Genomic DNA, 26,089 nt, shown 5'->3' with positions numbered 1-26,089 from the left:
CGTTTTTTTCCCCAATGAGCCAATTAAAATGCCCGGTCAGCAAAGGAGATTACCTACGGCTACCTACAACGACATGGCGACCCCACTACCACTGCACTACGAGTTCAAAAGTATGGATTTTCTCCATGCCTATCAATTTTTACTTGCAGAAATTTTTTCAGCTTGTTGAAAATTTTTCCTTGACCAAACTGCGGCGGCGAGTAGTAACCACTATGTGGGATCTCCTCTCGACCACGAAGGAGACTTACCAGTGACCACCTGTGTCGACCATGTTGCGAGCTTGTGGCGAGCGCAAACTCTCCTAAACTCGCAGATAAGGTCGCCACAGCGGGACGGGCCAGTAAAAATAGGCTATAGTTAAATTTATGCATGAAAGGCCAATTAACAGGAGAGTTGAACAGGGGACAAACTTAAATCTCTTTGCCACATCACCATCCCCAGCAAGTATTTCATTAAGAGCATCTTAATTTTTCCAATCAAATAAAATTCAAGTGTATGGAGCAAAGGAAATAGGCAACGTTTCGGCCTGAAACGTTGCCCATTTCCTTCGCTCCATAGATGCTGCGGCACCCGCTGAGTTTCTCCAGCATTTTTGTGCACCTTCAATTTTCCAGCATCTGCAGTCCCTTCTTAAACAAAATTCAAGTCTAATCTGACAATTAATTTTTTTTTACAAATTGCATAGCATTTGAATTGATTTACTTATTCAGTTAACCTTCAAAATGGAAAAGTATAGATTTACAATAACATTTATCTTTGTGCAATATCTTTTTACAAATTACGTCCCTTTTTAAAATAGTAAAGATATTAAACATACGATGTATCATCTAAAGACACCCTGCTGCAGATGATACAAAATACATGCAATTATTTCATCCAGAAGTACCTCGTCGAGTAGAATAATTTTAAATATTGCTGCAGGCAAATTGAAATGTATAGCTAATAAAGGAAAAGATTTCACAAATATTAACCCAGTTGCACAATTGTCAAATAGTTCAATATGCATTTACATGCAGGATCCCTTCAAATGTGTGTAACCACTTTGGACACATAATAGCGGTGCAGGGGGCAGTGCCACCCACATCCCCCATCGTATCTTTAGAACACAATGCCCCTTTCCTAATTTTTGTTCCCTTCCTCCCCCCACTCCACCAGTGCATACATGTTACCTGGAAACTCCATGCCAATCTTTCTCAACTCCCGTTGAAGGCATTCAGCTTTTGGCATCTGCCATTGAGCTACACAACCAGTAGGTCCCAATGTTAATTGGCATACTTTGGCAGCACCCATGAAATGATAATGGTTCCATTATTTGAAATTGGGGAATCAATCAGCTTTTTTGGCTGAATGCATAACTTAGTTGTAGAAAACAACCGAATATTCTGCACCTGATGGAAACATTTTGATGGGCAGGGAACTCGTCCAGATTGACACCGTTTATTATGACATCAATTCCATTTTTCGGATCTAGCTCGTCACTGGCACGTCTAGCCCTACTTGCCACCTATAACAGCCCATGAAGAAATGGTGCCAGGCTGCTCTTTGAACTGCTTCTGGTAAAGACATGCCATTATTATTGAATGGGGCGAGACACTTTCATGTGGCTCAACAGCCTGGATTTGTTTAGACTTTATTGGCTTTATCTTGCACTAAATGTTATTCACATTATTCCTTTTATCATGTATGTGTCCACTGTGAATGGCTCAATTGTAATCATGTAATGTCTTTCCACTAACTGGTTTGCACATAAAGCTTTTCACTGTACATAGAAACATAGAAAATAGGTGCAGGAGTAGGCCATTTGCCCCTTCGAGCAGGCACCACCATTCAATATGATCATGGCTGATCATCCAGAATCAGTACCCCATTCCTGTTTTCTCCCCATATCCCCTGATTCCGTTAGCCCCAAGAGATATATCTAACTCTCTCTTGAAAACATCCAGTGAATTATCCTCCACTGCCTTCTGTGGCAGAATTCCACAGATTCACAACTCTCTGGGTGGAAAGATTTTTCCTCATCTCAGTCCTAAATGGCCTACCCCTTATCTTAAACTGTGACCCGTGATTCTAGACATCCCCAACATCGTGGACATTTTCCCTGCATCTAGCCTGTCCAATCCCTTAAGAAATTTATGTTTCTATAAGATTTTCCTAATCTGACACCATTCAGATACACTTGCACGTCCTCCAACCTCATCTACTGCATCCTCTGTTCCAGGTGTCAAATTCTGAACATTGGCGAGACCAAGCACATGATCGGCGATTGTTTCGCTGAACACTTCTGCTCAGTCCGCCTTAACCTAATCTCCCAGTTGCTCAACACTTTAACTCCCCCTCCCATTCCTAATTTGACCTTTCTGTCCTAGGCCTCCATTGTCAGAGTCAGGCCCAGCTCAAATTGGAGGAACAGCACCTCATATTTCGCTTTGGTACATTTTTGCTTATACCCCAACGCCCTTGCTTTCCCTCTTTCTCTCTCCCCTCCCCCTTCCCAGTTCTCCCACCAGTCTTACTGAATCCGACTACATTCTATCTTTGTCCCACCCACTCCCCTGACATCAGTCTGAAGTGTCTCGACCCCATTCCTTCTCTCCAGAGATGCTGCCCGTCCCTCTGAGTTACTCCAGCATTTTGCCTACCTTTGATTTAAATCAGCATCTGCAGTTCTTTCCTACACATCCTAACCATTCAGATAATAACCTGCCCTATTGTTCTTGCCACCAAATTGGATAACCTCACATGTATCCACATCATACTGCATCTGCCCACTCACCCAACCTATCCAAGTCACCCTGCAGCCTCATAGCATGCTCTTCGCAGCTCACATTGCCACCCAGCTCGGTGTCATCCGCAAACTTACAGTTGTTACATGTAATTCCTTTGTCTAAATCGTTAATATATATTGTATTGTACATAACTGGGGTCCCAGCACTGGGCCTTGCGGCACCCCACTAGTCACTGCCTACCATTCTGATTCTTTGCTTCCTGTCTGCAAACCAGTTCTCTATCCATATCAATACCCTATCCCCAGAACTAACTAACCAACTAACTATTGATCGATCCACCCTTAACTAAAACTCATCTTGTCCTCTTTCGGTTTGCATTGATTTTAAATTTGCGTGAAAACGGTACCCGATAGGGTTACGATTTTTCACCACCTTACTCAGTGTTCTCCTGTGCTCCAAGCGCATCAAGTTTTGTTCCGATTGGTGTAATATTACAAAAGTTATGAGTTTAAAAATCGTAAGATCAGCAGATTAGTCTTCTCCCTTGTCAGTCGCAGAGACGGCATGCCCCTTCTGGCACCCGCTGTCAATCACCAGGGAGAGGAGAATAATCCCCTGGAGGCTGGGGTGAGTCCAGAAGCCGTGAGTGAGTCCAAGACAAGGCAAGACAAATTTATTGTCACATGTACCAATTGGTACAGTGAAATTTGTGGTCACCATACAGCCATACGAATAAAAAAGAGCTCAGAACACGATAGTCTTTAACATAGATATCCCCACACAGCGGAATCAAAGTTTCCCACTGTGAGGGAAGGCACCAAAGTTCAGCCATCCTCCTCTGTTGTCCTCTGTTGTTCACCCGTGGTCAGTGGGCTCCCGAACCCTTCGCTGTCGCTGCTACGGGCGGCCCGATGTTTAGGCCCGCTCGCCAGATGATGGAACTCCGATGTCGGAACGGGAGAACATTCTCAGCGGCTTGAACTTCTGAATCGGCCACTTCTTACTGGAGACCCAAGCTCCCGAAGCCCACAGGCGAGCTGAGCGGAGATTCACGCTGGCGCCCCTCGGCAAAAGGATGCCAGGACTACACGATGTTAAAGTCAGCACCGCCCACGCTGGAAGCTCTGCAAACCACAGCGCCCCGATCTTGAAGCAGGCCCAACACTCCGGAGCTTCAAGCTTCCCCCCTCCCCCACATAGAAACACTAAAAAATCCTCCAAATCATACTTTTAAACAAACTAAAAAAAGATAGAAAAACAGACAGACTGTAGGCAGAGGCTGCCATCATGCGGCACCCCTAGTGGCCATGATGGCAGTGAGTCCAGAAGCCTAGAATCCAGAAGCCAGAGTGCGGAGGCCAAGGTGATGTGGCTATTGCTGTTGCATCCTCTGGGATAGCAGCAACATTAATGCCTGGTGGAAGAACTGCACATTCTCGATTCAAGATACCCATCCAAGTGACCGAGGATATATTCTGCAACATTGACAAGAACTCTAACACGTTTGATGAGGCAAGTGAAACTCATTGTTTGGGATGAATGGCCAATGATTAGGAGAGAGAGCTATGAAGCAGTGCACAGAACTCTTCAAGATGTACGCAACAACACTAAGCCTTTTGGTGGCATTCTTGCCATTTGTTGTGGCGGTTTTCGACAACTCCTCCCTGAGGTGAAAAGGGGAAATGATGCTGATGTTGAAAATTCCTGCATCAAGAAATCCTACGTGGACACTTTTCACCAAGTTTCAAATGCACACAAATATGCGAGAGGGAGAAGGCGAGTATTCTCAATATTTGTTGAAAGTTGGAGAAAACGACATTTTAAAGAATGAAAATTATGAAATTAAAATGCCACAAGACATGGTTCTATCAGCAAAAACACTGGAGGATTGTATTCATTTCATCTATCCCACATTTGACAATCCTGCAGAATTATTCTCCGACAATTGTATCTTGGTTCCGCACAATGATACGATGAGAAGGATCAATTCTACATGTATCATACGCTTGCTTCCCAGGAATCATTAAGGAGCACTTTTCATTCAATGCTGTCACTGCGGGAACTAATGCTACTCATTTGCCAACAGAATTCCTCGATTCACTCGAGATCTCTGGATTACCACCGCACAAGAACGGAACTCACTATCAAAACATGGAGGGGACGGGGGACACAATTTTTTGGCGGCCACGCGCGCATGCGCACACTCACACACACGCGCGCGAGGCTTCGGAGGCTCAATCCAGCGCTAAAAACGGCGATTTTAAAATCGGGATCACAAAAACTTGGGGGGGGGGGGGGGGGGGGACGTGTCTTCCGCCCCTGCCACCACACATATTGGAGTTGAAAAAAGGATCTCCAATCATGTTAATGAGAAACATGGAACCTCCAAAGCTATTCCATGGAACGACAATGATAGTGGGAGAGCTACACAGTCATCTGATCATTGCAAGAATCAACATGGGAGCCTTCAAAGATGACATTGTTCTCATTCCTAGGATTTGACAGAAAGCGAAGACATTCCCCTTCAGCGGACCCAATTCCCCATTCAGTCAAGCTTTGCTATGACGATCCATAAAGCGCAAGGCCAAACAATGTAGAAAGTGTTGATATACCTCAAGAAACCAGTGTTTCAGCATGGACAACTATATGTGGCTCTTAGCCGAGGAAAGATGAAGGAAAATGTCAACGTTTTCCTGAAGGATGGAACATCAACCAAGAATGTTGTCACTAAACGCATGCTTGGTTGAACGATGACTTCTGAGGTAAATTGTCAGATTTTCTTCAAGTTAAAATTTGACCACTCAATCTCTCTATATTAAAATTGTTTCTTTTTTTTCATCAACATCAAGGAGACATGAAGAGGCAGTGAGCAGCAGAACACAACAAGAGACACAAGAAAGAATTGAACTGAATAAATCTCATCTTTAACGTTTAAATTGTTATATTTTAAGAATTATTCACATTAATCTTTAATAAATCCCTTTTCCACTTGCCATGCCCGTTAGCTGTGCCTGCACAGTAACACCAGCGTGTTCTACATCACAATGGGAACCCAATGGGTGGGAATGGCTGCACCGCCGGAGAGCCGCTAAGAGTGGATGGGGGGGGATTGAAGGGGTATGGAGTTAGTGTGTGGGGGGCAATGGCAGGCGGCGGAGTGGATGTGGGGGGGGGGGGGTGGGGTTTGTCAGGAGCGTCACAACGGGAACCCGTCAGACACGCCTGTGGAGTTGGAGGGCTATGGGTCAGTGGTGGAATATTGCGTTGGGGGACCAGGCCTCCCGTGCGAGAATGGGACCCAACGGGTCCCACTTGGTCTAGTATGCTCTAATTTTGCACTAATCTCATGTCTTAGTGCAAAATTAGAGCATTGTCAAAGGTTTTTTGAAAGTCCAGATACACCATATCCACTGCTCTCCCTTATCCATTCTAATTTTTACATCCTCAAAAAACTCCAGAAGATTAGTCAAGCATGATTTCCCTTTCATAAATCCATGCTGACTTTGACCGATCCTGCCACTGCTTTCCAAATGCACTGCTATTACATCTTTAATAATCGAGTCGAGCATCTTCCCCACTAACGATGTCAGGCTAACTGGTCTATAATTCCCCATTTTCCCTCTCCCTCCATCTTAAAAAGCGGGGTTACTGTACCTCGGCACACGTGACAATAAACTAAAGGAGTCAAAAGCCACAGTTTACAATCTCAGAATAAGAGGTGGGCCAGTCAGGACAAAGACAAACATCTTGATCTTGAAGAATAGTACAGCAGGTGAAAGAGCCAGTGGCCTACTCCAGCTCAGATCCTCATCCTCACCAAAAATAGTGGATGCAGTTTCCAAGTGCAATGACAAACACAACTCAAGTCATTCTGGAACACCAACTCCCTCTTTCCACACATGCCGTCTAGCCCAAATAGCTGTAGCATTTGTTTTTAATTCAACATGTAAAGAGCACCATAAATTTGATTTACAATCAGCAAAATAATTTTGCCCAGTAATATCAAAAAGCATGATTTTATACATTAGGACATAATATCTTTAATAACCATACTAAACAACTCAAATTTTTCAAAAGCAAGAATTATACAAACTTCAGTACCACATAAGCATAAAATATATAAACAAGGAACGGCAGGTGTACTGGTGTACAAAAAAGTGCTGGACTAACTCAGGTGTCAGGCAGCATCTCTGGAGGACAAGGATAGGTGATGTTTTAGGTCTTCAGAACTCTGCTTCTTCTAAAGGGTCCCGACCCAAAATGTCACCCATCCAGTTCTCCAGAGAAGGTACACAAAAAAGCTGGAGAAACTCAGCGGGTGCAGCAGCATCTATTGAGCGAAGGAAATGGGCAACGTTTCGTTCCGAAACCCTTCTTCAGACTGATCGGGGGCGGGGACAAGAAAGGAAAAAGGAGGAGGAGCCCGAAGGCTGGGAGATGGGAGGAGACAGCAGGGGGACTGAGGAAGGGGAGGAGACCGCAAGGACTAACAAAATTGGGAGAATTCGATGTTCATGCCCCCAGGATGCAGACTCCCCAAATGGAATACGAGGTGCTGTTCCTCCAATTTCCGGTGCTGCTCGCTGTGGCCATGGAGGAGACCCAGGACAGAGAGGTCGGAGACGGAGTGGGAGGGGGAGTTGAAGTGCTGAGCCACCGGGAGGTCAGCTTGGTTATTGCGGACCGAGCGGAGATGTTCGGTGAAACGATCGCCCAACCTCCGCTTGGTCTCACCGATATAGATCTGCTGACATCTAGGGATCCAGAGATGCTGCCTGACCCACTGTGTCTAGCATCTTTGCATGTTGTTCCCAAATATGAAATGTAGTAGAGGTATAAAATACTCAGTTGTTATAGAAATGCAAAAACTAGCAGTTGACTTCTTGTTCTGCCTTGTTGCACAAATATTATAAGCAAACTAACAAAATTGACAGATACAAAGTTGGAATAAAGTGACTTGGAGTAATCCCTTAAAACAACAGGTAATTCAAATGTTTATATGTAATTTAAAAAAGTTGAGGAAAAAGCTCAACAGCTGGAAATGTCAATTGTGAACGGAGAAACAAGCTGCAGGTTATGCAGCTGTGGAGACCAGAGTTAACATAGCAAATCATTGAAAGATCATGCATCGAAAACATTAACTGCTTTCTCCCCAAATACTGCCCGATTCCCTTGAAGGTCAATGCTGTGTATCAGATGAAGAATAATTATACTGCAGATGGCGTTCAAGAGTGAATTGTATGCTAACCCTGCCCAATAAACCACAAACATAAGCTTGCACATTGGTCAGAGTGCGTCCTCATTCCTACAACACTTTGCCAACTGAATGACACCAATGATGAAAAGACCACAATATTATCATAACTATTTCCATCCCAACAAAGTGTTTACACCTTTAGCAACTAGCAGTTCTGGTTCCAATTAATCCGGCTCCACACTGGGTTCATTCCATTAAAAATACAAGACAGATGCATATTGTGTAGGAAAGAACTGCAGATACTGGTTTAAATCGAAGGTAGACACTAAATTCTGTAGTAACTCAGCGGGTGAAGCAGAATCTCTGGAGAGAAGGAATAGGTGACGTTTCGGGTTGACACCCTTACAGATTTTGCCTTCCACCGCAGTGAGGAGGTGTTTGGTGAACTCACTGTGGTGGATGTTAAATTTGTGTTGATTGTGTGTTTTTGTCATTTTTTATTATATGTATGACTGCAGGGAAACAAAATTTCGTTCAGACCGAAAGGTCTGAATGACAATAAAGGAATCTAATCTAATCTAATCTAAACCTGGAGTATTCCGTACAGTTTTGGTCTCCTAATCTGAGGAAGGACATTCTTGCCATAGAGGGAGTACAGAGAAGGTTCGCCAGACTGATTCCTGGGATGTCAGGACTTTCATATGAAGAAAGACTGGATAGACTCGGCTTGTACTCGCTAGAATTTAGAAGATTGAGGGGGGATCTTATAGAAACTTACAAAATTCTTAAGGGGTTGGACAGGCTAGATGCAGGAAGATTGTTCCCGATGTTGGGGAAGTCCAGGACAAGGGGTCACAGTTTAAGGATAAAGGGAAAATCTTTTAGAACCGAGTTGAGAAAAACATTTTTTACACAGAGAGTGGTGAATCTCTGGAATTCTCTGCCACAGAATGTAGTTGCGGCCAGTTCATTGGCTATATTTAAGAAGGAGTTAGATGTGGCCCTTGTGGCTAAAGGGATCAGGGGGTGTGGAGAGAAGGCTGGTACGGGATACTGAGTTGGATGATCAGCCATGATCATATTGAATGGCTGTGCAGGCTCGAAGGGCCGAATGGCTACTCCTGCACCTATTTTCTATGTTTCTATTTTACAGACTGATGTCAGGGGAGAGGTCGGGACAAAGATAGAATGGTGGAGTCAGTAAGGCTGGTGGGAGAACAGGGAAGGGGAGGGGATGGATAGAGAAATCAAGGGCTATCTGAAGTTAGAGAAGTCAATGTTCATACCACTGGGGTGTAAACTATCCAAGCAAAATACGAGTTGTTCCTCGAATTTGCGCTGGGCCTCACTCTGACAATGGAGGAGGCCCAGGACAGAAAGGTCAGATTGGGAATGGGAGGGGGAGTTGAAGTGCTGGGCCACTGGGAAATCAGGTAGGTTAAGACGGACTGAGCGGAGATGTTCAGCGAAACGATCGCCGAGCCTGTGCTTGGTCTCGCCGATGTAGAGAAGTTGACACCTGGAACAGCGGATACAGTAGTTGAGGTTGGAGGAGGTGCACGTGAACCTCTGCCTCACCTGGAAAGACTGTTTGGGTCCTTGGATGGAGTCGAGGTGGGAGGTAAAGGGACAAGAGTTGCATCTCCTGCGGTTGCAGGGGAAAGTACCTGGGGTAGGGGTGGTTTGGGTGTGAAGGGACAAGTTGACCAGGGAGTTTGAGGGAACAGTTTCTGCGGAAAGCAGAAAGGGGTGGAGACAGATGTATATTGCTCTTTTATGTGTACATATGCAAATGCAGTCAATAGCTCAGCTTTTAGATGCGTGATTAAAGATAGGTTACAGACCATTGCCTGGTGCCTCTGTATCTGTGTAATGTAAAGGATGAAATTGTGCAGAGTAAACACCATTTACTTTCATTGAATCTTAGCAATCACAAATTCAAAGCACACTGCATTTTATATTGTTTGCTCCATCAGTAACTAGAGGGGTAAATCCAAGATCCATCAGAGAGCAATTCTTGGAAAATTGGGAAATAAATCATTTGACCTTATATGGTTACAGACTTGAAAATGAAAACGAAGAGTAAATGCAGACTTACATTTGGACTCAGAGACATTCTGATTAGGTGACCAGACCAGCATTCCAAGGTTGTCCCTTTCCTGACATTGCTTTGCAACATCTGCGTGCAAAAGAATAAAATTAAACAAACTATTTAGTTGATATTCATTACATGTACCTAGTTCCAGCATTTACAAATAAATGTCAACTTAAAATAGTTTATTTTAACAATTCAACCTTCCTTCCATTGACTCCACTTATACCTCACGCTGCCTCGGCAAGACCAGCAGCAAAATCAAGGACGAGTCGCACCCTGTCCACTCCCTCTTCTCCCCTCAAGCAAACGGTATACAAGTGTGAAAATGCACACCTCCAGATTCAGGGACAGTTTCTTCCCAGCTGTTAAAGCCCTGCCCCACGGTACGAGTTCATTCCAAGAGCTCTCCCGAGTTTTAAAAAAATCAAACTCTTGGTAAGCACGGAGAATGAACGTAGCGGGTACGTCGGAGCTCGGGGACGTCTCTTAGCGGCTCGTGACACTAACGGCAGGTATTCGGAAAGACTCGCTAACGGTAGGTAAGCACGGGAAGACTCGTGTTGAAAAATGTCCAAGAGATCCCCGAGTACCGACGAGTGGCCATTACCGTAAATCTCCGAGTTCGAATCAGGGCAAACTCGGGAGAGCTCTTGGAATGAACTTGTACCGTGGGACAAGGCTTTTATCAGGCAACTGATTCATCCTACCACAACTAGAGCAGTGTTGAGCCACTATTTAGCTAATTGGAGACCTCCAGACTTACTTTAATGGGACTTTACTGGTTTTATCTTGCACTAAAAGTTAATTATGTTACTCCCTGTATCTGTACACTCTGAATGGCTCGATTGTAAAGGCATTGTAAAGGAAAAAGGAAAAAGGCAACGTTTCGGGCCGAAACCTTTCTTCAGTCTGAAGAAGGGTTTCGGCCCCAAACGTTGCCTTTTTCCTTCACTCCATAGATGCTGCTGCATCCGCTGAGTTTCTCCAGCTTTTTTGTGTACCTTTGGTCAGCCAATGCGTATTTTTTCGGGTGCTCTCATTCTCAAGGAGTTGATGGATGTGAGAAAGATGGTGAGATCAACTATGAAAGTGGGCAATGAGATAACAGGAATTCTCCCTTGGGGGTAAGGCAACCTAGTTCTATCATTGCAACAAAATACTTAGCTTTAAATAGGTTTGGCTGATGTACACATGAAAGTAAGTTGGGGCAGGTTTTGGTGGGGAAGAGATAGTAAAAGATAGAAAGCAATAACAAGATGAGGTAACTTTTAAAAGATAGTTTGAGCACCACACATCCATTCATCATTCACAATGTGCATGATTCCAAGCTTCAATGTTTCGCTCTTCACCCATTCAATGGATCCATGGTGCGAGATGTTGAATAAACAATCCATTGTAATCACAATGATAGAAAGTATGGCAGCTCATTTGTGTACACTATGCTGCCATATTAATGCAATTATGAACAGAATAAGCTTTTATTCAAGGCAACCCCCCCTGACCATCTGTAACGACAGTCAAAAAGAAAGCCCTCTCCCCATGATGTGGATTTCCAAGAGCCAATGAAGAACGACCAATGGAGGCATACAGCAGGTCATGTATCATGGAGAATTGGCAGAGGCACGATTTAATGCACGCTGCCCTCTCGTGGCACGTCTAGGATTTGAGAGTGAACAGCCCAACTGGCATGCCCTTGCCAAAACAGAAAACACTCACATCAAGCAGCATCCATGGAAAGAGAAACAGTTCATGTTCCCGTCTATGATCCTTATTTATTTTAGATTTCTGGCAAAGTGGCACAACCAGTAGAGCTGCTGCCTCAGTACCAGAGACCCAGGTTCAATGTCTGAGTGGAGTTTGCACGTTCTAACTGCGACCTCATCGGTTTCCTCTGGATGCTCCGGTTTCCTCCCACATCCCAAAGACAAGCAGGTATGTTTGTAGGTTAATAGGCTTCTGTAAATTGCTATATGAGCATAGGAAGTGGATGAGAAAGTGGGATAACATTGTGCGGGTGTGAATAGGTGATCGGAGGGCAGTGCACACTCAAGGGCAGTGCTGAAGGGGCCCCGTTTCCATGCTGTATTTTCCAATTTCCAGCATGTTCAGCTTTAAGTTTTCATTTCCAGCTCTCCTACTAACAGTACATGTGTCAGAGTTTATGGGGAGAAGGCAGGAGAATGGGGTTAGGAGGGAGAGATAGATCAACCATGATTGAATGGTGGAGTAGACTTGATGGGCTGAATGGCCTAATTCTACTCATATTCCTTCTGACATGATTTATCACAGAAGGTTGGAGGATGGCCAGATCAGCAGAGCCACTGACCCTGAAGATACCTGTAGCAAACAATCTTCTGCCTTGTGTCGAAGGTGGTATGAATGGTGACCTTCACTGGTGGTAGGAATGGTGACCTTCACTGGTAGTGAGCCAGATTCCACTGAAATTGAGGTACAGGTATGAATTTGAGTAATTCCTCTCAGTCTGAAGGGTCCCGACCCAAAACGTCACCCATTCCTTCATTCTAGAGATGCTACCTGTCCCAGAGCTACTCCAGCATTTTATATCTATCTTCAGTGTAAACCAGTATCTGCAGTCCCTTCGTACACATGGAGTAATAGGACTGTTAGCTGACGAAAACCCAGGAAAACTTTTTATAACAAAGCCTTTCCCAGCTTCAGAGCATATCAGAAATTTACAAGAACATTCCCGATGAATTTCCATTTATTAATTATAATACACACACACACAAGGAGCAAGGCTTCCCGAGAATGACACGCAGATAAAAGATTTACAATGAGGTTAAAAAATTGAAATTAAAGGTTTCCTTACAAACCAATTTCTAGCAATAACACAAAAATGCAGACGACCCTTATTGATTAGGCAATGATGCTAATGGAACAAGCTAAAATGTATGGTTACACAAAAAAGCTGGAGAAACTCAGCGGGTGCAGCAGCATCTATGGAGCGAAGGAAATAGGCAACGTTTCGGGCCGAAACCCTTCTTCAGTCTGAAGAAGGGTTTCAGCCCGAAACGTTGCCTATTTCCTTCGCTCCATAGATGCTGCTGCACCCGCTGAGTTTCTCCAGCTTTTTTGTGTAACCTTCGATTCTCCAGCATCTGCAGTTCCCTCTTAAACAACATAAGCTAAAATGTATACCAAGATGCATAACCATTCCCTCTAGACTGTAGACCGAAATGCCTTTTTGTTTCATGTTTTGACCCACATCCCATATCTACCCGCATTTATAACATATTGTGTAAAATATTATAGAGATTATATCTGAAACTCGTCAAGAACAAAACCTGCACATTTTAAAATATGGAAAAAAAACTCCAAAATGTTGTCAATTTTCCGAGTTGTAAATGTCCAATCAAAGCACGTTTGACATTTGAGTCGGATGCCAATTGACCAATCATGCGCTTTATTTCAGGCTAGCTAGGCAGGGAGCCCACTGGGATCGTGGAGGAGAGTATTTTGTCTGATGCTAGTGTGACAGAAGATTCCGAGGAAGGTGAGTACATATGTTAACAACAGTATATATAGTGGACAGATATATATGGAGCACTAGCATCAGACAAAATACTCTCCTCCACGATCCCAATTGACATTTTCAATATTTTAAAAATATGTGCAGGTTTTATTCTTGATGAGTTTCAGATATAATTTCTATAATATTTTTACACAATGTTATAAATACAGGTAGATATGGGATATAGATCACAACATGAAAAGGCACCTCGGCTCACGGTCTACTCATTTCCTTCCCTGTCAGACCATTAAAACTGCCAAAGGGTTTATATTTGACCCGACCCAAAACACCATTATTCCTTTTTACCCGCCACAGAGATGCTGCCTGACTGCCCAGTTACTTCAGCACGTTGTGTCTATCTTCAACAAGGAAGATACTCTAGGGTCTAAAACACTGGCAAAACACTGTGCCCAGATCCTCTAGTATCTTTGGTGCCCACTAAGAAGATGAGTCATAGAACTAGGTGACTATATTGAATCAATAATGGAACTTGGCAAGTGAGTTTGCCCAGAAGGGCAATAAAAATGGGCGATGTGGCTATCTATTTATTTGCGGGGGGGAGGTCGACTTTAAATGAGCAGAAACATTATATTTGTGAGAACTTGTGTAACTTTTCTGCTTGGTCTCACTGATGTAGAGCAATTGACATCTAGAGCAGCGGATGCAATAGATGAGGTTGGAGGTGGTGCAGGTGAACGTCTGCCTCACCTGAAAAGACTGCTTGGGTCCTTGGATCGAGTCAAGGGAGGAGGTAAAACGACAAGTGTATCATTTCCTGCAGTTGCAAGGGAAAGCACCAGGGGAGGGGGGGGGGGGGGGGGGGGGGGGGGGGTTTGGGGGGAAAGGGGCCAAATTGACCAGAAGCAACAGGTTTGATTATCCAGTCGGGGTTGTTGCAGAGTTAATGGAGGGCTGTACGTTCGGGGAGGGGGGGGGGGGGGGGGGGGGGAAAGAAAGAAGTTAGTGAGTGAAAGTGGAGTGGAAATGTTGAGGCGGTTGATGTCCTGTCGGCAGTTTAAAATTAAACGGTCTAAAGCAGGTAGATGGCCATGAGGGGGAGTCCAAGAGGAGAGGGTCCGTTGGAGACGGGAGAAGTGGTCATCACTAGGGGGTGAGGACTCTTTCCCATGGAAAAACGCTTGTATGTTGAGGCGGCGGAAGAAGAGCTCCACATCATGGTGGACATGGAACTCATTGAGGTGTGGACGGAGGGGAACAAAGGTGAGGCCTCTACTGAGGACAGACCGTTCGCGGAATCAGGGAATCAGAGGTCGGGGGGGGTGAACACACGGCAAGGATTGGGGTTGGGTCTGGAGGAAGGCAGGTGAGTGGACGGAGGCTGAGGCGATGACTGATAGGAGGTGGTGGGTGGTCAGGAAGGAGGGGGTGTATGAGGACTATAGTGTGGGTGGGGAGGAGCTGGGGTCATATGGTACAGGGGGAAGGGGAAGACCCAGCGGAACACCCACTGAGGTTCCCTGTGTTGGGGGAGGGAGAGCACTAGGACCCAGCACAGTCAGACTATCTATCTATGAGCTTGCCGCTGACACGACTATTGTGGGCTGGATCTCAAACAATGATGAGACAGAGTACAGGAAGGAACGAGAGTTTAGTAGCATGGTGTCAAGATAATAGCAGCAACACAAAGCTGGTATTGCTTGCCATGTACACACAGCCACTTTAAACATTTGTTCCCCAAGGTTGGGGTTAACTGGAAATATGTGGATGAGAAACAGGAGGTGCCAACGACAGATTTATGGGGAACACCAAAGGCAATGCAATGGGAATGGCTTCTGCGCACCCACTCTCAGTGCTCTCTGGCTATGTTTGAATAGACAAGAAAGGAATTGGCAAGCGCAGCCTCATTCCACTAGATGGCAGTGGTGAGGTAGACAAGGAAGTGATGTCAAAGTCGACAAACTGGTCAAAGACAAAGAGATCGATTTTAGGTTTAGGTTTATTGTTGTCACATGTACCGAGTGCCAGTTTAAAACTCTGTTCTGCATGCAATGAAAAGTGATCCCTGCAATGAAAAAAGTAGCACCTTTACAGAGGCAATCCCATCATCTTGTCAGGCTTTGTCCTCTCCCCCCCCCCCCCTTCAGCTTTCTCCTCTCTCGTCTCCCCCTCCCCCCATAATCACTCTGACAAGAAACGTCACCTAACCACGTTCTCCAGTGCTGCTGCCTGAAATCCTGCGATACTCCAGTACTTTGTGCTTTTTTTGTTAGGCAGCTTCTGGAGTTCCTGATTTCTACAATAAACCATCTTCCTTTGTGAGGGGTTTGATTGGAAATGTTTTCTCTCCATTTCACATCCAAGAGACAAGCCTTTGCTTGTGCTTTCTACCCTACATACTTTTTAAATCTCTCTTCATTGCCTGTGCCTTTCGTAGCATGGTCTTTTGGATACAAAATTTCTCCCTGGATGAGGTTAATCCCCAGGATGGCAGGACTGTTATGAGGAAAGATTGGAAAGACTGGGCTTGTATTCACTGGAATTTAGAAGGATGAGAGGGCATCTTATAGAAACGTATAACATTATAAAAGACTGGATAAGCTAGATGCAGGAAAAATGTTCCCAATATTGGGGGGAGTCCAGAACTGGGAGGCCACACACAGTCTAAGAAGGGGAGGCCATTTAAGTCTGAGATGAGAAAAAACCTTTTCACCCAGAAGAGAGTTGTGAATTTGTGGAATTCTCTGCCACAGAAGGCAGTAGAGATCAAATCACTGGATGAATTTAAAAGAGAGTTAGATAGAGCTCTAGGGGATAGCGGAAACAAGGGATATGAGGAGAAGGCAGGCACGGGGTACTGATTGCGGATGATCAGTCATGATCACAATGAATGGCGGTGCTGGCTCGAAGGGCCAAATGGCCTTCTCCAGCATTTTCTATGTTTCTAATAATTATTAGATAGTAGCCCAGGACTGTTCAGTAATAATTTTGTTTGCATTTTTAAGCAAGTTGAGGATATACCATTGTTCACTAGAGAAAGATAGGATTAAAAGAACGTGCCCAAGACTAAATTTAAGGAAACCTGGCGACTAAAGCTGCCGATGTTGTTCTGAGTCCCATTGTGGTAAAGACTCTATCAGAGAAGCTCACAGCCCAAGGTCTCCCTCACTCCTGCACCAACTGTATACAAAACAAAGTTAACATGATGGTAACATTTGTGCACTCTTACACCAATGCCTCTACTTCCTTAAAAGGCTTAGGAGGTTTGGCATGTCACCAACATCCCTCACAACTTCCACAGATGCGCCATAGAAAGCATATTATCGGTATGCATCACAGCTTGGTTTGGGAACAGCTCCATCCAAGACCACAAGAAATCAGAGTTGTGGGCATAGCCCAGACCATCCCGCAAACCAACCTCCCTTTTATTGACTCCATCTTTCTTCACACTGCCTCAGCAAGGCCACCAGCATAATCAAGGACCAGTCTCACTCCCTCTTCTCCCCTTTCCTATCAGCCAAGAGGTACAGGTTTGAAAACGCATACATCCAGATTCTGTGACAATTTCTTTCAAGCTGCTGTCAGGCAACTGAACAGTCCTGAGTTACTATCTAACTTATTGGAGACTTTCAAACCATCTCTAACCAGACTTTATTTTGCACTAAATGTTACACCCTTAATTCTGTATCTGTATGCTGTGGATGGCTTGATTGTAATCATGTATTGTCTTTCACTGATTGGATAGTAAGCAACAAAAAGCTTTTCACTGCACCTTTGTGCACGTGACAACAACAATAACTTAAACTAAACACAGCAACCAAATAATATAAAATCACAACAGAAGTGTCAGTCAGTAATGATCAGCGACTTTATACATTCGGAATCATAACATTTATACCTCACGGTATAACTCGTAACCCTAGATGCTCTAGATGCACTTGTTCCCATCAACACTTTCTCACTCATTCCTTGCCTCTTCTTCCTCAAGCATGGGCAGCACGGTGGCGCAGCGGTAGAGCTGCTGCCTTATAGCACCAGAGACCCAGGTTCAATCCTGACTATGGGTGCTTGTACCTTCTCCCCGTGACCTGCATGGGTTTTCTCTTCAGTTTCTTCCCACATTCCAAAGTCGTGCAGGTTTGTAGGTTAAGAGTGAGTGAGTGAGTGTGTGAGTGGCTCTCTCAGTGTGCGTGTGTGATAGCGTTAGTGCGCTGGTCGGTGCGGACTAGATGGGCCGAAGGACCTGTTTCTGCGCTGTATCTCTCAACTAAACATAAGGAACTTGGGTGAGAACAGGCATGGTGGGCAACTGATTCAGCCTTTCCACACTGGACCTGCTTTGACAACTGAGTTAACATGGTTCAATGATTCAATCCTGCAAAAGTCTGCCAAAATTGTTCATTATTCCTGAATCAACCTGCAACAGATGATTCCCTAGACACAATGAATTGCAGGTGCTGGTTTACTTAACAACACAAAGTGATGGAGTAACTCAGTGGGTCAGGCAGCATCTCTGGAGAACATTTTTATTTCAGGCCTTGACCCTTCTTCAAAAGATTCACCTAGGTGGCCAATAGACATGGTGTCCCTAACTGGCTTTGAGATAGTGGTGAAGTATTTCCAGTGAAGGTATTCCCCGATGCTTCTGCTGAGAGTTGCAGGATTGAATCATTGAACCATGTGCAGTCCTACAAGTCCAAAATATCCATGCTCCTTGATTATGTACCCTATAACAGCCACCAAGCTCCATTGCTCTGAAATTCATAAATCATAGGAGCAGATTTGATGAGTGGTTGAAGAGAGTTAAATAGAGCTCTTGGGGCTAGCAGAAACAAGGCATATGGGGGAGAAGGCAGGCACGGGTTACTGATTGTGGATAAGCCATGATCACAATGAATGGCGGTGCTGGCTCGAAGGGCCGAATTGCCTCCTCGTGCACTTATTTTCTATGGTTCTATCACTTGAAGTCCCTCTTAGTTTCTGTGCCCAGTTTCGTTCTAACTGATGTTATCCGCAAACGTGAATGCATACGTTTGGTATTCATTCATCTTATTCATACAGATTCACTGGCTATATCCAAAAGAAATTCCATTTCCTTTAACCCTACTTTCATCTCCTACATTTAAGTAATTCTAAAACTATGACAAAAGACTGCCTCAAATTCAGGACACTTTTATTTTGGAATTAAATTGCTTCACATTAGGCATTTAAGGTTCTAAAATACTATCATTTATCATAGTCACTAGACTGGCTGCGATTTAGTTGTTGAAAATTGTAAAAAGTTGAGGTAACAGAATGTAATTTGCAGAGAACTGCCAAACTATCTTACTGAAGCCAAATTAGCATACAGGAATATAGTACCATGATTATTAAAACACAGAAACATTTCAGTAAATTTACTTTTGGCTGCCAGCTGAAAGCAGAATCAGTAACAGGAACAATTAAAATGCCTTAACACAAGACATTCTGACTAAATAACATAACTGAGCGGTTAATGCCATTATTTCAAAATGGACAGGAAACCTGTAACATTTAGCAAAGGAGAAAATATTCAGCTATTTGTGAGATTGTTTTTAAAGTTTTATGCACAATTTCTTTAAACTGCAAGTGGTTTAATGCAGGATTTCTAATGCAGATCTGTAACATGGCAATTAGCATTACTCGAGATATGCCGGGGAGATATAATAAAATAAGTATGTGTTGGAAAGAACTGCAGATGCTGGTTTAAATCGAAGGTACATTAAATAAGTATGATTTGCTCAAGTGCATCTCAATTTCTCTTCTGCAAAAGGAAAGGTAGGCACATGCGATTACATGCACAGATATGCAATCTGCTCAGCCGCTCAAAAATGGAGGTTCACCATAGGATTAACCCAGAAATTATGATCATTTCCAGATATTTTCAACAAAGGGCATACATCAAAAGATAGTTTCCATCTGCACTACACCTGCACCAGACAAACAACATTTGCTTAACAGGCATTTCTGAACAGTACAATGCCGCTGTTTTTCTTCAGTCTTGGCTCACATGTCTGATTGAAATATTCCAATGACGATTCAGGACCATAATAGAACTGCCTCAGCAGTAGAAAATGAGTTGTACAGGGGCAGTAAAGAGACTTTGAAAGCACATTACTCCACTCACCATCATGTTCAAAAATCACCTGCAACTAATCAGCCTCTTCTGACATTATCTCATGATGCATTGAAACAGGCCCAACTATTCGATGTTGATGTTTCACACCGTAAACCACTCTCCCCACTTTGCATCTACTTCACCCCAGCCTTGCAGCATACATTTCTGATTACAGACAAGAGACCAATTTCAGCAAATGCCCAGTCCTTTCTCCCCTGATCCACCATGGTCCTCACATGCACTTCACACACCTCTCTTTTCACAATCCCTCCCCTCCCCCAGATCCTTTCCCTTCTTCCATCCGCTCATCACCTACCCCTCCCTACTCCAGATACCCTATTCCCTTCTCCGACCATCTTTGTCTCTGGTTCTGAATTTTAAACTTCACCTTCTATTATCAGATTCCACCATTTGCATCCTTTTGTTTTCTTCACTCAACACCTCCAATCTTGATCACCATCTCCAGCCTTCCATTGCATCTTCCAATCAACCCCTCGTTACCTAGACCCACCTATAATATGCCAGCTTTTGCCCATGCCTTCCCTTTGTCTCGGTGTGCAGCGGGTAGAGCTGCTGTCCCACTGCACCAGAGTCCCGGGTTCGATCCCGACCTCGGATGCTGTGTGCAGTTTGCCTGGTCTCCGTGACATCGGTTTCCTCTGGATGCTCTGGTTATCTCCAGCATCCCAAAGACGTACGGGTTTGTAGATTAATTGGCCTCCGCATCATTATCCACAGGGTAGGGTGTGGATGAGAAAGTGGGATTACATAAAACGAGTGTGAACGGGTGATCAATAATCAGAGTAGACATGGTGGACCCGTTCCATGCTGTATCTCTAAATTAACCTCCCCTCTAAACCATCAGTCCAATAGGTCCCAACCGCAAATTAATTATAATTCCTTCTCTCATTTATTAATCTCAATCATTTTTGAAACTATACAAACTTCACTATTCCCATTTTTATTTATTTTTTTATTTAAAAAAAAAAAAAAAAAAAAAAAAGATTTGCAGGACAGAATAGTCGTTGGCCTGGATTTCAGAGTTTTGCTTATGGTAAATCTAAGTGTCCACTATAATCGTATCATGAAATTGATCACTATTATAATTTCCCACGTGCACGTTTTTATGCAGACACCTCAAAGCTGCCGTCGATGATTGCGCATTCTTCCACCCGCTACATCATTTTGCTGCCACCGCCACCAAATCTACAGGAATCACTTTCTCGGAGATCTTCGGTTTTCTGCCACTCCAAAGACGTACAGGTTAGTAGGATAATTTGTATAAATGTAAAATTGTCCCTAGTGTGTTTGTAGGATAATGCTAGTGATCGGGGATCGTTGGGCCAAATACTATTTCCAAGCAGTATATCTAAACTAAACCAAGCCTCCTTAGTCCTGATGTTAAAGCCTTTATGTTGCTGTCCTTCGTGTGGAAAGATTTCTTGTCCAAATACCCTATTTCGTCTGAGACTGAATCCTGGCTTTAGATTCCTCAGACCAGGAGAGACATCTTTCCAGCTGCTTTCACCAAGATTCTCTGTATTTTCAGCAAGTTATCTTTACTCCTGCACTCAAATACAATCATATTAAATAACAACTTTCCTCCTTGTCTTCCTAACTGCCTTCTACACCTTTGTATTGGTTTTTAGTAACTCATGTGCTAGAACCCATCAGCATCTTCTGATTTGTTACCATTTAAAAATAACTCTTCGGTTTTCGAGTCATGGAGTCAACAGGCCCATGTGCCCAACTCGTCCATGTTGACCAAGATGCCCCAAGGAGGGTTATGGACCAAACTCTTGTTTTGGGTACCTAAATCATTAATCTCACATTTTTTCCAGAATATTTATTCACCATATTCTCACCCACTTTTAGTATCCTCAGCAAATACTTGTAATTTGGTGGACACGCCAAGTAGCTGGGGCCAAGTGATACCCCACTCGCAACAGTCTACAAACTTCACCTCCTCTCTACCATGTCCTCCAAAGATGCTGCCTGACCCCTTGAGGCACTCTTTTTTCTAAAAACAATACCGCTTTCTTCTTTATAGCCATTTGCTCAAAAATGTTATAACCCTTACCTCCGTGTAGGAAGGAACTGCAGATGCCGGTTTACACAGAAGATAAGACACAAAATGCTGGGGTAAATCAGCGGGACAGACAGCATCTCTGGAGAGAAGGAATGTGTAATCTTTCGGGTCTCGATCCGGGTCCGTCCGAAGAAGGGTCTCGACCCAAAACATCAGCCATTCTTTCTCTCCAGAGATGCTGCCTGTCCAGTTACTCCAGCATTTTGTGAACTCTTATCTCTAGCTCTTTCATTTATTCTGTTATTAGTAACATAGAAAATAGGTGCAGGCGTAGGCCATTCGGCCCTTCGAGCCTGCACCGCCATTCAATATGATCATGGCTGATCATCCAACTCAGAATCCTGTACCTGCCTTCTCTCCATACCCCCGATCCCTTTAGCCACAAGGGCCACATCTAACTCCCTCTTAAATATAGCCAATGAACTGGCCTCAACTACCTTCTGTGGCAGAGAGTTCCAGAGATTCACCACTCTGTGTGAAAAAAAGTTTTTCTCATCTCGGTCCTAAAGGATTTCCCCTTTATCCTTAAACTGTGACCCCTTGTCCTGGACTTCTCCAACATCGGGAACAATCTTCCTGCATCTAGCCTGTCCAACCCCTTAAGAATTTTGTAAGTTTCTATAAGATCCCCCCTCAATCTTCTAAATTCTAGCGAGTACAAGCCAAGTCTATCGAGTCTTTCTTTATATGAAAGCCCTGTCATCCCAGGAATCAGTCTGGTGAACCTTCTCTGTACTCCCTCTATGGCAAGAATGTCTTTCCTCAGATTCCAAAACTTGTTCTTAAATATTCTTTTGCACAACTTGGAAATTGCACTACCATCCTGCACCATACCGTTTTGCACTCATTGTTAGATTTAACTTTATTGTATAGAAACACATGGCTTAGCCTGCGAGCTTCCTGTGAATAGACAAAACTTACTTCAGGACACCTTAAAAGCACAACTCGCTCACATCCCAAGGATGGATGGCCTGCATAAAGTTCCGTTTTGATGGCCCTGGTGGTCAGCTGTCTAGAAACCTGCCAGTTGGTAGAAATTAATCAAGAGCAAATCACTACACCAGTGGCTAAAGCCAGCTTTAACGTGATAGCAAAGATATCTGGAAAAAATGCCGAATTGTGATAGTCACAAGGATTTTGGACATCCAAGAAAAAGAATCACTGATTTAATGCTAATGCTGCTCAGAATATTAACTCCCTGTAAACAAGCTTTTTCTTCAAATGAACTATTGTAGAAAGGTAATAGCTGGCAATAAACAGTGTGTCCATTGACAAGTCTCTGATAACTTTAGCAGCATTCATTATTCATCAATCACCTGTATCAAAACTGCATTAACTCATAATTATAACAAAATCTAGCAATGTGATTTTTAACTTGGAGGACTTCTCAATGTCCTCAAAATCAGAGCAAGCAGTCCTTCAAGGCATGACTGGTTATTTAAATTCTCCACAGATTGCAAAGGATAGTGCAACAATAGCTTGTGATTTTTCAACAGCAACAATAAGAAAATTAATCAATGCAACCCTATTGACCTTTATGTTAAGTAAACTGCAGAATAAGAGAAAATAGATCCCTCAAATTAACTCTTTGCAAATAGCACTATTTAAAAAAAAAAACGTAAAATTGGCAACTTGTGGCACCTATCATGTATTGGAAGGAACTGCAGATATTGGTTTAGATAGACACAAAATGCTGGAGTAACTCAGTGGGACCGGCAGCATCTCTAGAGAGAAGGAATGACGTTTCGGGTCGAGACCCTTCTTCAGACCATCTTCTTCATTGGTTAAAAAGAATCCTGTAACTTACATGGTGACTGACTTTGTTAAATCATCCTTGGATCATGACTATTTCATTTTGCTCGAGTCTGTAAGTGAATCTTTGTGATATACCAACTTACAATACGGTTTCAAATTCTATGCCTATCACAAATGGTTGGCATAGACTATTGCAAACCACAAGTGGGCCATTTCACAAAAGGCAGTGGGGTGTAAAACTCTAGTTCTAACAGTAAATTCATTTACAAAGTTAAATATGCAAATTCCATAACATAAGATAGCAATAGGGGGAATGAAGTGATGAACACCATAAGATTATATACTCGCATCCACCTTTTAGTTCAGAGATACAGCGTGGAAACAGGCCCTTCGGCCCACCGAGTCCACGGGTGACCAACAATCGTTCATACACTCGTTCTATCTAACACTCTAGGCACAATTTACAGAAGCCAATTAACCTACAAACCTGCACGTCCTCGGAATGCTGGAGGGAACTGGAGCACACGGAGAAACCCCATGGGAACATACAAACACCACACAGACAGTTTATAGGTTAGTCAGGATCTGATCCAGGTCTCTGGCACTGTGAGGCAGCAGCTCTATCGCTATTCAATGCCTAGAGAAAGACAAGCAAGCAATCTACAAAACTGGATTGAAACAGTATGTGCAGAGTGTATCAAATGAAAATAAATGAAATATATATAGGAAAGAGGTAAAATTAATGCCCCTGATCTTGGAGTTAGAGGTGCCCTAACAGAACCTCGTAGAATTGGCCAAAGGTAGGGAAAAGCCGCGAGAGAATAAAGTGAAACAATGTGGCAAGCAGAGCATTTATTTGCCATCCTGGCTTCCCTGAACTGTTTATAACAACCCTGTAGCTTACACTATCATTGGAGGTTCCAATGTGGAAATGAAGTAAAACAAGGTCTGACCAGGTAAGTACAGCTAATTTGTCTAAAAGCAAAATAACAGCTGATGGCCATGTTCAAAAGTAATAACATTTCAGCTCTAAAAATTTAAAAGTGAACTTAATTTATCAATTTGACATTGCAATCCTCTGGATTAGCTCCATGTTCTGAATTACTAGTTTTAGTGGTAATACAATCACAATACCTGCTTTAACAGATTCTATGATAGATCAGTGGTCTTGGACTGACTGAACCTCTGCCTGATGTGGAGTACTCGTATTTCTTTCCACATTTAGATAATGGATTGAATTAGGAAAGTCTATTCCTGTGCAAATTAAAACCAATGTTTTACTCTCCTCCCGCCTTACCAATCTAACATTTAGTAATTACATGCCTATCTGAAAAAATGCAGGAAGCTTGGTATTTTAAGATTACTAATTACATAGAAGACAGATGCTCAAAATATTCAATGGTTGATTAAGAAATCAAGCAACATTTGAAAGTTGTTACAGATTTAAAACAGTACAAGACCATAAATAAAAACTAAATAAAATGTCTCAGTATAGTTATTACCAAATAATTACAACTATAAACAAGATAAATAGAACAGGAAATTATTTCTAAATTAATATAAAAATCAGAAATTTACATGATTCTTTCATTATGAGAAACAGTAGATCTTCCTATTATTTGGAAAAAGGTAGGTTTGTTATTAAGCATTTGCAATGAAATGAAACGATTGTGATAAACAATCAAGAAGCAGAATGATTGTCAGTTATAGAGGCCGACATCAGAAGCTCATTCAGGGGGGGGGGGGGGGGGGGGGGGGGGGGGGACACACCCTCGGAAAGCATCTGGACCTGATGGCTTACCAGGTCGAGTTCTCAAAACATGTGCAAAACTGGCTGGAGTTTTTGCGGACATTTTCAACCTCTCAATACCGAGGTTCCCACCTGGTTTAAAAGGGCATCAATAATACTGGTGCCTAAGAAGGGCAAGGTGAAGTGCCTCAATGACTATTGACCAGTGGCACTAACGTCGTGGTGATGAAGCGCTTTGATAGGCCGGTTATGGTACATATCAACTCCTATCTCAACAAGAACCTCAACCCACTGCACTTCGCCTACCATCACAACAGGTCAACGGAGGATGCAATCCCACTGGCTTGCCACTCCGCATTGGACCATTTGGACAATAAAAACACTTGCATCAGGCTGTTGTTTAACCATATAATAACCATATAACAATTACAGCACAGAAACAGGCCATCTCGGCCCTTCTAGTCCGTGCTGAACACTTATTTTCCCCTAGTCCCATCTACCTGCACTCAGACCATAACCCTCCATTTCTTTACCGTCCATATACCTATCCAATTTATTTTTAAATGATGTCGAACCTGCCTCCACCACTTCCACTGGAAGGTCATTCCACACAGCTACCACTCCGAGTAAAGAAGTTCCCCCTCATGTTACCCCTAAACCTCTGTCCCTTAATTCTCAAATCATGTCCTCTTGTTTGAATCTTCCCTACTCTCAATGGAAAAAGCTTATCCACGTCAACTCTGTCTATCCCTCTCATCATTTTAAAAACCTCTATCAAGTCTCCCCTTAACCAAAGAATAAAGACATAACTTGTTTAACCTTTCTCTGTAACTTAGTTGCTGAAACCCAGG

The 26,089-nt window shown here is 43.3% G+C and overlaps 1 protein-coding gene across 3 annotated transcripts in view; it reads right to left on the bottom strand.

The window, feature by feature from the left end:
• Window positions 1-26,089, bottom strand: part of rcor1 (REST corepressor 1) — a 98,219-nt gene that overhangs the window by 54,269 nt on the left and 17,861 nt on the right. For all 3 annotated transcript variants that reach the window (XM_055641179.1, XM_055641178.1, XM_055641181.1), the window contains exon 3: window positions 10,022-10,102. In XM_055641179.1, coding sequence (XP_055497154.1) covers window positions 10,022-10,102 — 81 coding nt within the window. The remainder of the gene's footprint in view (window positions 1-10,021; window positions 10,103-26,089) is intronic.

The sequence above is a fragment of the Leucoraja erinacea genome, chromosome 9 (assembly GCF_028641065.1).
Source record: "Leucoraja erinacea ecotype New England chromosome 9, Leri_hhj_1, whole genome shotgun sequence".
Lineage (NCBI taxonomy): Eukaryota > Metazoa > Chordata > Chondrichthyes > Rajiformes > Rajidae > Leucoraja > Leucoraja erinaceus.
This window is presented reverse-complemented; position numbering and strand designations above follow the sequence as displayed.